General features: G+C 44.5%; 3 protein-coding genes across 4 annotated transcripts; 2 read left to right on the forward strand and 1 right to left on the reverse strand.

Moving 5' to 3' along the window:
• Positions 1-8: 8 nt before the first annotated feature.
• Git (G protein-coupled receptor kinase interacting ArfGAP) lies at positions 9-3,618 on the reverse strand. The gene is made up of 8 exons (NM_136755.4): positions 3,529-3,618; positions 2,446-3,345; positions 1,997-2,153; positions 1,848-1,933; positions 1,501-1,785; positions 937-1,127; positions 468-864; positions 9-405 (listed from the first exon to the last, which is right to left on the reverse strand). The coding sequence occupies exons 2-8, from the start codon at positions 3,319-3,321 to the stop codon at positions 202-204; spliced, it is 2,196 nt and encodes a 731-aa protein (NP_610599.3). The 5' UTR covers positions 3,322-3,345; positions 3,529-3,618; the 3' UTR covers positions 9-201.
• A 307-nt stretch (positions 3,619-3,925) lies between these two features.
• Elp2 (Elongator complex protein 2) lies at positions 3,926-6,825 on the forward strand. Its single transcript, NM_136756.4, has 6 exons — positions 3,926-4,162; positions 4,214-4,997; positions 5,053-5,610; positions 5,671-5,977; positions 6,116-6,613; positions 6,672-6,825. The coding sequence occupies exons 1-6, from the start codon at positions 4,040-4,042 to the stop codon at positions 6,784-6,786; spliced, it is 2,385 nt and encodes a 794-aa protein (NP_610600.1). The 5' UTR covers positions 3,926-4,039; the 3' UTR covers positions 6,787-6,825.
• Positions 6,826-7,078: 253 nt separating this feature from the next.
• On the forward strand, positions 7,079-8,021 carry CG12934 (uncharacterized protein). 2 transcript variants are annotated; one of them, NM_001299361.1, is made up of 1 exon: positions 7,079-8,021. In NM_001299361.1, exon 1 carries the CDS (start codon positions 7,103-7,105, stop codon positions 7,814-7,816), a length of 714 nt encoding a protein of 237 aa, NP_001286290.1. In that variant the 5' UTR covers positions 7,079-7,102; the 3' UTR covers positions 7,817-8,021. The 2 variants fall into 2 exon arrangements, with proteins under 2 accessions (NP_001286290.1, NP_610601.1); NM_136757.3 differs by having other exon boundaries at positions 7,079-7,936.
• The last annotated feature ends 4,941 nt before the right edge of the window (positions 8,022-12,962 follow it).

The following is a 12,962-nucleotide window of genomic DNA, read 5'->3' on the forward strand; positions in this document are numbered from 1 at the left end:
CGCATTTTGTGTATATTGAACGAAGTACATTGATTTATGTAAACATTTATTAAATACATAAACTATATGTAAAGGGGATTCTTTAAATTATTTGGCGGAAGCACTTTTGTTAGTCAGCAGGGCACTAAAGTGGTCGGTTAATACTTCAAAAAAGAGTGAGTGAGTTTAAACTTCTATGTCGATGATTGTGTTTTGGGCGTCTCAATAGAACTGCAACACCAAAGTCTTTATGGCACTGGCAATGTGGAAGGCGCAGTCGCGCACCTCCAAGGTGTTCTTCTGTATGGCCTGCTTGTCATCCGCCTCGATGGCTTTCTGCAGATTCTCGCACTCGTGCTGGATGAGAATGTTCTGGCGGGTTAGCAGTTTAAGGGTTTCGCGAGACGGGTCACTGGCATTCGGTGGCTAAAATATATGTTTATGATTATGAAACATCCTTATAAAGGAAGCCCCTATGTTCATCTTACCAAATTGGCATAAAGGGCAATTAAATCAGTCACGGCACTTCGTATAAGCTCTCCATGTGGAGCAATCGACTGCTTTTGATCCTCTGGCACTGGCTGCATAGCTCTTATGAGCTCCTTAAGACGGCGTGTGACCAAGTCAGAGCGCACTTTGACCTCCTCACCAAAAGGTTTGCCATCCCCAGCCATTTGGTACATGCTGGTCGTATTTCGTATGTCCGTATTGCCCTTGGCCACATTGGGTACCAAACGACGCTCGTACATGCTGGCTGGACGCTTGATGGTCGATTGATTTGACGAATCATTGGAGGAGCCGCTTTCCCCATTGGCAGTCCCACCTTCGGGTAGCGACAGAGGCTCGTGCTCTGTATCCGGACTGCTCAAGCTCAGATCAATGCGACTATGCAAAGGAAAATTTAAAACAAATCATAAAAATAAAGCTAGCCAAATAAATTCAAATGAAAAATCTCACAGTGGCTCATCGTACACGCTGTTGTTCGATGCGCTCGAGAACTTGGACTTGAGCTGCGTGTTCTCGCTGGACAGCATCTGCACCACGTTCTTTAGCTGATTGATCTCCGATTTGTAATCGTTCAGCTGTTTGCGCAGCGTTTCCATTTCGTTGTGCGAATTCGCGCTGCGCGGTGGCGTATGCACAATGGCCTAAGTAAAATAAAAAGCATAAAAACAAGGAAAATAAATCAATATAAATCAAGTACAACTAATAATTACAAAATCTTTAAAAATAAATATTGCATAAAAACAAAAGGCAAGGCAGACAAATCACGGTACCAACTACTACTTATTTAAACTACATTTTCACAAGTATCAGCTAGTTTTATTGAGGCTTATGTTCTACATTTGGACTTCTACCTTTGAAAATGGATTAGGTTGCCTAAAATCAGGGAGCTATAGTGCCCTGGCCTACGGATGAACACAATGGGTACAGCACGGGTTGTCTAAATGTCAGTCTTCGCTTACGCTTCTAGCCAAAGCTATTGTTCAGCTTGAGTATCTTTTGCCGCATTAGGTTTACCTGCTGGGCCATTGGTGGCACTGGGGCATAGTCGTCATCGCTGGCCACCGGATCATAAATGGGCTCGTCGTCCGACAGATTCGGATCATGACCGCCCTGCTCGAACGAGCCGAGCAGCATTGAGTTGTTGGCATACGGCAGCGATTGCAGCGACTGGTGCCCGGCCACTGGGGCATCCATTGGACGCAGGTTGGCCATATTCTGGCGTCGCATAGCATCGACGAGCACGTCGGTCAAGAGACCAGTGAACTCGGCGCGATTGAAGCGTGCCAATTTCTGACGACCCTGTAGGCGAGACCATGTCAATGAATGAAGGTTCGAATCATTAATGTACGGCGAGGTCAAACCTGATTGCGCGTGGCGCTCAAAAATGGATTAGCCGGCAAAAATGGCACAGTTGCATGATCAGCATTCAGGGTGCTTGTCGACCAGACTATTTCGTTAAGAAAAATAAGATTAGCTTTGTTTGTAGTCTATGTTTAGCAGTCATACTCACTGGCTTCGCACTCGCGTCTGTCCACCTCATCGTATAGGTCCATGACCAGCTCCTCAAACATCTTATTTGGCACGAGTTGCAACTTTCCACGTGCAATCTTCAGTTGCTCGCTTATGTCCGCGCCATTGGCATCCGGAATAATCATGTGGCGGCCACTCTACGTATGGAAATAGTATTTAAATAGAACGGAATAAGGAAATGGGTAGGAAAGGTCGAGTCAACTGTGCATTTGCTCATGGAAATATGAATCCATTAAATAAATATAGTTCTGTGACTAACAAAAATTTAAATAGATAGTTATAAACTTTAGACTGAAGACAACTTAAGGAGTTACAAGGATATAGCTTAATTGGCTTAATACATATATGATTAATCAATGGATAAGGTTAAATGGTTTGTCCAATTAAAGTATAATTTCACTCTGCAGGTAATTAAAGATCTAAACTCACCGCATGATCTGGCTTCTTGCCACCTAGGAAGGTAATGATCCTGTCGGTGACATCGTACATGGCATCAAGCAGTCTTTCGGCGATGGTGTTATGATTGTTGGCCCTGGCCAGTTCCAGAGGAGTCATCCCATTGCCATCCAAGGCATTCACATCGGCTCCATAGATGAGCAGCATCTCGATTTGTGATGCCTGGCCAAACTTGGCGGCCATGTGAAGTGGCGTTGATAGCTTGTCCTCGTGGTAGTAATTTGGGTCTGCACCCTGGACCAAGAAGCGCAGTGAAGTCTCTAGATTGCTGGTCCGCACGCTGGCATGGAGCTGTCTACTCAGCTCCTGTTCCAGACAGCCCGCTGAGCCATTGCCATCATCGTCATCCTGGAGACTGGGTTTTAGCACGAACGTTAGATTCACATGCTTGGCCTTAATAAAATCGGATTTGGTGGGATGGAGTGCATCCTTGGGCGTGGGTTTCCGCCAGCGTGGCACGTGCTTTCCGCCGGTGGAGTTGGTGCTGCCATCCAGCAGATGATGCTCCCAAACACTATTGGCTCCATGGGCGTTTAGAGAGTTCACAAAGTTCAGAACCGAGGGCTCCCAGTTACCCTGGCGTAGAGACTTCACAATGGAGATGTGCCTGCCCAGACTGCGGTGCACCGAACAGCAGTCGGCGCAGAGAAGGATGCCCCGGTTGATGCTCGCCCAGGATGGATCACCAGCTCCGCAATCGCCACAAACTTCGGTTTGCAGGCGGGATTTCCCCCTCGGCATTTTGGATCTGGTCGAAATCGTGGGTGTGGCTGGATCGGAATGATCCAAATCCGGCGGCGCTATAAATAACTTCCTGTGCGCTTCGATTATACTGCTGGCGAAACACATTCAGCATTCCAAGACGCTCACAAGCTGCAGGGGAGATACGAAAAATAGAATACCGAAGTTGAAAAAAAACTCGGACAATCTCAAGTGACTTCGTTGTGAGTCAGTTGCAAGCTGTTGGCTTTCTGATTGGAAATCCGAAACGCTGGCGGTGAAAGGTCAAATATCAGCAACTGGGGCTCACCCCTGGCCATCAATTAGGAAAATTACTTTTAATTAAACGCGGGGAGCAGCAGAAGAAAACATTTGCGGACGCCTTTTCCGAGTTTGTTTTAGTTATTTTGCGCACCAGTGTGACCAAACAGTAGCAGTGGAAAAGCGCTAGATTTGAAGTGAAAAGGCTGACGAATGTAGCAGCTGTGTTTGTGCCTTTTCAAATTTTAAAATCCATCATATACCCAGTATTACAGAAGTTGCAATATTTATTCGGTCAAAATTTTGCAATGGTCTGCAATACCGAAAAATCAAAAACCAAACAGGTGTAACTTTCGTAACTAGCCCTGCCAGACTTTTCAATATTGTCGGCTGGCCTCACTATTCCAGCTTCTTCACAACATATAGTTGTCTCACTTGCACTCCCTTAGAAATCATATGTTTATGAACAGATGAGACAGTTTTAGAAGCACTGCATTATTTGAAGCACATGTGCCAAAACAAAACAATTTCGCCGACATTCAATTCGAATTTAGTTGTCATTAAAAAATAGAAGTGCAACATTAGCATGCAAGTGGAGAATCTGCATACTTCAGTGGCCTGCAACCGCTGCACGGAATGCGCGGATTGGGGTCCAAATGGTTGGATTGCCTATGGGGCATGTAACGCCATAGCCATTATGGATCCAAAGGTAGGAAATTTTGCCTTTACTGGAAACATAGTATATTTAACCAATTTTTAGTTTCAAGGCAACTCAGCCAAGGTCCTGTTCACGCTGGTGGAGCACACAAAGCGAGTAAACACTGTGAGGTGGTTGGATTGCGACAAACTTCTTTCCGGCGGAGATGATGCAATTGCTATTCTCTGGGAACTGGATGAAACGGGAACGACTAAGAGCTTCACTCTCAAAGGACACACAAGTGGCGTAAATACTGTGGATGGAATTCGCCAACAGGATGGCTCCTGGCTTTTGGCGACCGCAGCAGCAGATACCACCATCAAGTTGTGGACTTTCCAGGATAATAATTATGTGTGCTTTCAAACCATATCTTTATCCGACGGATTCTGCTTCTGTCTTCGACTGCAGCTGCTGCCCAAGAGCAACCAGGTTCTGCTCGCCTTCAGTGGCGATGACGAGACTGTTTCCCTGTGGTCGGAACAGGTAGAAACCGCAGGTGAAGGAGATTCACTAGGTCGGCAGTTCCAACGCAAACACAAGCTCACTGGCCACGAAGACTGGGTTCGAGGTCTGGATTTCGTTGTCGATGGCGAGGATTTGCTGCTGGCCAGTGGCTCTCAGGATAACTTTATTCGTCTCTGGCGGATTGCGCCGCGCAGCAAAGAGCAAATGCAAGAGAATCGGGTTGATCTGCATCAATTGAGCCACAACGACGATGAGATAAAGGTGGAGGAGAAGATACTACAACTGGGGAAAGAAGCCTGGTATGCAGTGAGCTTGGAATCGGTTCTATATGGACATGAGGGATGGATTTATGGGGTCCACTGGCACAAAACACCCGATCAAGGTAAAGCACAGCAATTGAACTCCCCAAAGACCTTTCAAAAACGTTATCCATTTAGAGCTCCGCCTTCTATCCGCTTCTATTGACAAGACCGTCATAATTTGGGCACCTACGGAAGAAGGCATTTGGTTGGAAGAAGTTCGCGTGGGTGAAGTGGGTGGAAACTCCGTGGGCTTCTATGGTGGAAAGTTCTCCGGCGATGGACACTCGATCATGGCCCACAGCTACCAAGGTGGCTTTCATATTTGGAGCCAAGATCCAGATCGGCCACAGCTCTGGACCCCAGGTGTCATCGTTGGTGGTCATTATGGCGAAGTGAGGGATCTGGCTTGGGAACATAGCGGCGCCTATTTGATGACCGCGTCTGCAGACCAAACAACTCGACTGCACGCTCCGTGGCTACAGGATGGAGCTAATCCCACGTGGCACGAGCTGGCTCGTCCACAAATTCATGGATATGATATGCAGGCGTTGGCTTTGCTTTCACGTTATAAATTTGCCAGCGGAGCTGAGGAAAAGATTGTGCGCACTTTTCAAGCGCCAGCCAACTTCATTGAAAACTTTCGTCACATCAGTGGGATAGAAAATGACGATGCGGGAGACGTTCTGCTGGATTGTAAGTCAGCTGAGGGATTATATTACTATTTAGTGTACCTTTTAACTTAAATTTATTTAGCTCTTCCCAAAGGAGCTTCCGTGCCTTCTTTGGGATTATCCAACAAGGCTGTCTACAAGGTAGATTCTGAAGTGGAGTCGACCAGCAAGACCAGTAAAGACGAATACCCTGACAATTACTTTGTGCCTATTGCTCTGGAAACACCACCGCAGGAAGAGACTTTAATGCAGAATACACTTTGGCCCGAGCTGCAGAAGCTTTATGGCCATGGCTACGAAATCTTTGCACTAGCTGCCACTGCAGATGGTTCCCTCTTGGCCTCCACTTGCAAAGCCAGCAATGCCGAGCATGCTCAGATTATATTATGGTACGTATAATTGCAGAGTTTGAGGCGGGATATAACAATGCATTATGCATGCCACAGTTTGCTGCTAAAGTACTTTCTAAAAATCTTTAATTAGTCATGCACATGGGCATATTAAGAACGAAATGATATTTCTTTCAGGAACCCTTCAAACTGGAAGCAAATACAGAAGCTGAGTGGACACCAGTTGACAGTGACCCAACTTAGTTTCTCCCCCGATTCGCGATATCTGCTATCAGTGTCCCGGGATCGTCGCTGGTGTCTCTACGAGAGGCAGGATTCCTCAGTAAGCTATCAACTGGTGGCCAGCACTGACAAATCCAATGGAGTTCATACACGCATCATTTGGTCGTGTGATTGGTCGCATGATGGTCAGTTCTTTGTGACGAGCTCAAGGGATGGAAAAGTAGTGGTTTGGAAAAAGGAAGAAGACTGCAAGGAGTCTTCGCTAAATGGCTGGCAGGCGAATGGAGTTTTAGAACTTAAAAATGAGTCAATCACAGCCGTGGCTTTTTCCAATTCTTATCTTAGTGGTACAGATGACACATACATTCTTGCTTTGGGCACGGAAACCGGACTGATAAAAATATATCAGTTTGTTCGAGGAGCATGGAAGTTACTAAGCGATTTGAATAAGAGGTTAGTTGTATTTTCTTCTATTTATGTGCTGTAGTTTTAATGTTTTGTAAACTTTTAGCCAAGCTCATCATCTCACCGTTCGACGTCTGCAGTTCCGCCCGGGAAAACAACTCCAGCTTGCGAGTTGTGGTGAGGATCATCTGGTACGCATCTACGACATTAAGCTCACATGAGTTTAGCTCCATATGCATTAAAGTAGTCTTATTAACTCCACCCGCTGCGTTTAATTAGAAATCTGTATCATCTGCAGACAGAGTGGAAAGGGGATGATGGGTCTCGTCTCGCCTGATTTATCTGAATGTCGGTATCTAATCTGTTGCAATTAACTGTGTTCAGGGTTCTCCCCGCGGCTCCTGTTTTACGTGCTCTGATAAGATGTTATTGACACCTAATTAGTTGCAAAATATTGGGGCCTCAAGCACTTCGATTTGGGTATTTAAGTCGAATGGTAAAGTAGCTTGATTCACAGTTTGTTGTGAACCAATCAAGATGAAGGCAGCAATAATTTTGGCACTAATCGGTACAGTTTTGACGGCTCCGCCAGTCAGGGTGATGCCGAAACCAGGCAGTGAGCTTGATCAGTACGCTCACATATTTGCAAAGGTACGACCACCGGGCCAGAAGCACCAGAACATGGAGATTGAATTCCAGCCACAGCACCACAACTCTCTGCCGAGCAACCAGGTCAATGCGGAAATCAATCATGTGGAGCCCAAGCAGCCTCAGTACATGGAACAAAGTTCTTCTCAGGTCGAGTCGAGACCTCCTCACACCGTGGACTTTGAGATCAAGCCGGTGGAGCAGAAGCCACCCCAGCGATTGGAGTTTGAGGTGAAGCCGCAGCACGAGCAAAACTCTCCTCAGGGACATTTGGTTTCTTTGGGCGTCAAGCCCGTGGAGCAGAAGCCACCTCAGCACTTGGAGGTGGAGATTAAGCAGCAGCAGCAACAACATTCTTCGCAAAATCATCAGGTGGAACTGGAAATCAAGCAGGTGGAACAGAAGCCTCCACAGCACTTGGAAATTGAGATCAAGCCTGTTGACCAGAAGCCACCGCACCGTGTGGAGCTTGAAGTCCAACAGCAGCATCACCAAAACTCTGCCCAGGGACACTTGGTTTCTTTGGGAGCAGTGGAACAGAAGCAACAACACATCGATCATGAGCTGAAGAATTCCCATAAAATCGAGCTAGAATTTGTTTAGGAGAATGAGCTTATGGTATTCCAACTGCAGAAGCAACATTTCTACCTGAATCTGCACCAATAGAGCAGCGGGCCACAAAATGTATCCGTTAAACAAAGTGCATTAAATATGTATAATTACAAAGCGAGCGTTTTCACTGACCAGTCCTCCCAAGGTGCTTGTAAAATGAGAAATAAATAAAAATGGTCTAGAGCAGCGAGGACAAGGAGCCGCAGTTTGCAATTTCCGTTTAGCTGGTGCTGCATAGTTTTCGGCCAAGACAGCAGCCACCGCCACGTGTCCGGGATCGGGAGTTTGAAGCGAGGAGTAGTGAGGAGTCGGGAGTGGTGCCGGGTGTCGGGTGCTGAGTTATGGCGAGAGCGTGCCACCTTTTAAACCGCAGCTCGCAATTTCCGTGCTCCAACTGACTTTATGATTGCCATTGGCTTCTGGCTAAAGCTTCAGCAGCAGCACCATTGTTGTCCAAACTTTCGGGATGGGATGAAAAGGACCGGAGTAGAGCGTAGTGGGGCTGGCAATGCGGTTAATTGCCTGGCGGCCATCTTTCACTGGCACTTTAATTATGTTTTCGTGGAGTCCACAACTCCACTACTAGGCAACTTCCATACCTATATATCTATAACTCTATCTCCTTCCCGACGAATGTCGTTGAACCGCCTCATAGATAAGCGCATAAATCTGCATTGTTCCGGCTGCCACAATGGCCAGAAAGTTAACTATTGAATTGCATTTAGGCCACGTCGGAGGTCGATTGTCCTCGCACCTATTCAGAGTCGGCAATATCCCGTGGGTGGGTGGTTCCATAGTGCCATGGTGCCACGTTGCTCCCATGGCTCGATGGTCGATGGATCCGGGACTTCCTTCTACGCTTGTTCACATCGCACCGCGGTGATGGAAAAACCGCGAAAAATTTCGCCACCATGATTGCTTTATTTTGGGGATTACACATAAAAAAGTTTTAGTTCCTGTTCAGAGGAAGAAGTTTTTTCGTTGACAATGGAGCATTTCTTCTTTAAATACTTTCGTAATACAGAATGGTATAAAAATGACCAATGGCCTGTTGAGATTTATGTTCGCTTAAGTAGGAATTAAATGTTTAACTATATACAAACTTAAAGCCATTCAAAACCATTATTTTATCTAAAGTTTGGAGTTCTTGGTTTTAAAAGCTATTCCTTAGCTCATGAATATTTAATAATTTCAAATGGGTTCCTCTAGCTTGAATAAAAATGACACTATATTCACATTCGCATAAATCTATGCCATTAGGATACTTTTTTTTACAGTACAGCGCTTTTCGCACGCGTTTTATTTTGAGTCAAATATTGGCAAACAAAGCGGCCATTGCAATGGCGCTACACGCGTTTCCGCTTCCGCTGAAAGTTGCACGGAAAAAATCCATACATTCATGCATTCGCGCCGAAACTTTTGTTCAACTTGCATTGTGCTGTGGCATGATTCCGCTCTTTATTTATTTTCTTAGCCCCGCCATTTGTTATTGCTGCAACAATTTTGCATTCTGCGGAAAAAGTTTAAGTTTCAATTGTAGCGAACGTGCCCCAGAGTTGCTGACAGCCACTGGAGCAGTGGAAACTGAAGCTATTCTAGCCATAACATGTGTAAACATATTGCCCCCTCCTTGAAAACACCACATCCAGAATCCAGCATACAGCATATAGCATCCAACATCCAGCATCCTGCATCGTGCATCCTACTCCTCACCGAAGTCCTCAGATCCCTTCGTTTGCATGTGTGTCAGTAGTGGATTTCGCTCGGGTTGCGCTTTCTGTTTGCCTGCCATAGTTTTTTGTTTGACTTGACGTCCAATCTTCCTTCTGGTGTGAAAAAAAATTGCTCTAAAATTGTGGGAACTAAGCGGTTTCTAAGAAAAAATGTTGCACATCCCAGAATCAGGTGGGCGGATTAGTACGAACAATTAATCCCTTGAAAAAACGAACTTCATCGCATACCAAAATAAAATTGACACTTTTTGAAAAACCCGTTTATTAATGGAGTTAAAGGGCTGTAGGACCTGATTTCAATTTGATTTTATTGATGAGGACATGTTTATTTAGTTATGGCTTATGTTTGGGTTCGTAACTTTAATTTAAATTGAATATTAAAAGAAATTATTAAGTTAATTCTGCATTTTTTATATAATTTTTTCTCACACATATTTAAAAACTAACATAACGATAATCCCTAAAACATATAGAATTTGCTAGAAAAAATTTAGTGATGAGCTTGTTATATCCCGATTTTCTGCTACTTACTGATTAAACAAAAAACGCAATCAATGAGGTGATGGCATAAAGACGACTCCATTGGATCCCAAAATGATTTGAAAATTAATTATTCCGCAGGACTGGCGTATGTTAGCCATATCCATATATTTCCCCTCGCTTTCCGTCCTCACAATTGCATCCCCCTTTTCCCTTCTGCATCCTCCACATATGTTTCGCTCGTATTTCCGCTTTGGCTGCACCAACAACAATGTCACGCGCTCCATGATTTGTGCATTTCCGTTTTTTTGGCAGCACGCACGCGACATGCACGAACATGCAAGCGAACATGAAGCGAACCGGAAGCTGCCGAGCAGCCAACGCCGAGGCCCAAAAACTGCGACAAAGCCTATTGATGCGAATGGAGCAGAGCATTTGGCCCAATTCGAAGTGCCTCGGGATGGCGGGGCTGGACCTGCTGGCCCAATTTAAATCGCCAATTGATTGAGCCACCAATAGCACTGCTCTTTGGCGCATTTGCCGTTGTAACAAGCGAAACTTCAAATCGAAAACTTTCGGCCTGCTAAGCCCAAAAGCCCAAGCGTTCAAAGTTTTTCAATTACCTGACCACGCTGTACTCCTGTTTCCACAATCCTGCAGGAACCCGAAGCAAATTCCCATAGTTTTGTTTGCTCGGGATCGGTGCTGCTGCTGGTGGTGGTGGTGGTTGGGAAAGGGGCAAGTTTAACAAGACAACAGGAAAAACTGGTAAAAGTAGCAAGTTGAAAGTTTTGGCGCAACAGAAAAGAAGAAAAAGGGAAAAAATGGTCTCGCGATATTGTGGATTTTGATTATAAATATTGTAATATAAACTTGTAACCGGTAGGGTTGCTCAATTTAGTGTGCTAGCCCGTTTTCATTTGTCTGCGAAGCCTTTGAAAGTGGGTAAACCTTAATTGTTTTCCAATTAGTTTTGCAGCAAAAAGTTTGAAGTTCATTTAGCTCCTCCCACAAGCCGTGTTTTTGCGCCCGCTTCATTTCCTGCTTTTTTTTTTGTTCGAGTCGGTCGCAGTCAACATGGCGTATGATGAATTTTTAATTACGTGTGCTGCAAGCTAACCAGACAGAAAAAGTGAGGAAGCACAAGACAAAAAAAAAAGGATTGGTAACAACTGTTTGCCACTTGCAAATTGCAGCCACCCAAAAAAGTATTCCAAAATGTAGAGGGCCTCCACAAGTACTTTAAAGCCGAAAACGAATCGTTTTTCTGAACTTTTTTCGACTGCAACCTGCAACATGGAGCCAGCATATATACGAGTATTTACCGGGCCGTTGTGTTCATAACTGAAAAAAAAAAAATAATTACACAGTCGGCTTGCAACATTTAGTCTCTTGCTCTTGACAATGAGCCAGCACTGAGTGTTTGGCTTTAACGCCATACTTATGCCGTGATGTTTGGCCGCCACTTTGAGCTCTATTTAAATTCAGGTGCTATTTGTGTTTGCTGAATGGAATCGAAAACAATTTCAATTGTTTCATGCGCGAATCGCTTTCGGTCATTTTCAACACGCCTTGATTGCAGTTGTAAATTTGCAAAAAAAAAAAGAAAGAAAAAAAAATGTGAGAGCAAACGCTTTTGTGTACTGTCAACAGAAAAACAGCCCCATCATCACCATCCTGGCTCATCATCATGCCAGCAATTCCATCGAAACCACTGCAACACCGCAGGCAAATGGCTCGAATGCAGAAGCCAGCGGGCGTTTTTCCAGCATTTACGATTTCCCTTATTGCCAGCGCTTTCATTTCGCTTTTCGGACACTTTTCCTGCCCGCTGACAATTTCATGTTTTTTATCAATATGCTTGCCTGGCGCGCCTGAAATGCCATTCGGCTGGACATCTGTAATGCATTGCATTCATAACTTTTATTTTGCTCTGGAATTATACTACTTGCAGGCGGCTCAGATCCAATTTTACGCGACAGACCGCCGTTAATGGTATTTTTAAGGATCGCCTCTAAGGAAGATAAATTAAGATTTAAAGCCAACTGGGAATTAAGGTCTGGATTTAAAGTCAAATGTGCCAACTACCAGCTTTATTTACAATTTGCCAACATATCAGCGGAAATGGATTATTGCATTTTTAGCATTCTTTTCCGTTACAAATTAAGTTGGTTTAAAAAGTTGTATGCTAATATGTGGTATTCTTTAACAAATACTTCAGGAAAAGCATTAAAATAGTTTTAAGGCTCGGTGAAAAATATGTTAAGCATAAAGTTAATACATTTATATTCGATAATGAAATATGCCCGATGGCAAAAAGTGAGCCGTGCTTAATACGATTCAGTCTGTCCATTTGAAAATTAAAGAAAGTGTTTAACATTTTTTTAATTAAATATGTCCATGCATAATAAATCCGGAGGGCATTCGGTTTATGGCTTTTAAATCGAACTCGTAACTCCGTGCATTCGCCCCAGTTCATTCAGCTGTCATGGATTTTTTTCGCATTTTTTACATCCTTTCAATGGCTGCAGCTGCAGGGCGTTAAAGTTAATTTGTTTACGCTGATGTGTCAATATAAAAATTCGCTTTTTGCGACTTCATCAAGGGCGCGCGAATAGATTTGTCAGTCAAACAAATTTGCGCCATATCATGGGGATTTATAAATTCAATATTCCGTTGAGCTCGTTTAACAGCAAAGCTGTGCCGCCGCCAGTCGTCGAGTCGATTGATGTGGTTGGCACCGGTCGTCTCTAAAAAAAAAGGGACAAAAGCGAACCGGGTTAAGCCGAGGAAATCAACTTTGACTTAACAACATTAAAAGCGCACTGCTTTAAGGACTTTAAGTTAATTTCAACAGCGAGGACAGACCGACCCAACTCCCACTCGACTGAAAAGATGATAAATTTTTATGCCCAACGACTTTG

This window comes from Drosophila melanogaster, chromosome 2R (assembly GCF_000001215.4).
Source record: "Drosophila melanogaster chromosome 2R".
NCBI classification, from domain to species: Eukaryota; Metazoa; Arthropoda; class Insecta; order Diptera; family Drosophilidae; genus Drosophila; species Drosophila melanogaster.

Excerpts from the sequence above, each read along its gene's own strand:
- Git (NM_136755.4), bottom strand. The coding sequence starts at position 3,321 with ATGTGTTTCGCCAGCAGTATAATCGAAGCGCACAGGAAGTTATTTATA. Across the intron at positions 1,128-1,500 it reads TGCCACCAATGGCCCAGCAG|GCCATTGTGCATACGCCACC; the intron begins GTAAACCTAATG and ends TATTTTACTTAG. Across the intron at positions 865-936 it reads AGCGTGTACGATGAGCCACT|TCGCATTGATCTGAGCTTGA; the intron begins GTGAGATTTTTC and ends TCCTTTGCATAG.
- CG12934 (NM_001299361.1), top strand. The coding sequence starts at position 7,103 with ATGAAGGCAGCAATAATTTTGGCACTAATCGGTACAGTTTTGACGGCT.
- Elp2 (NM_136756.4), top strand. The coding sequence starts at position 4,040 with ATGCAAGTGGAGAATCTGCATACTTCAGTGGCCTGCAACCGCTGCACG. Across the intron at positions 4,163-4,213 it reads TAGCCATTATGGATCCAAAG|TTTCAAGGCAACTCAGCCAA; the intron begins GTAGGAAATTTT and ends ACCAATTTTTAG. Across the intron at positions 6,614-6,671 it reads CTAAGCGATTTGAATAAGAG|CCAAGCTCATCATCTCACCG; the intron begins GTTAGTTGTATT and ends GTAAACTTTTAG.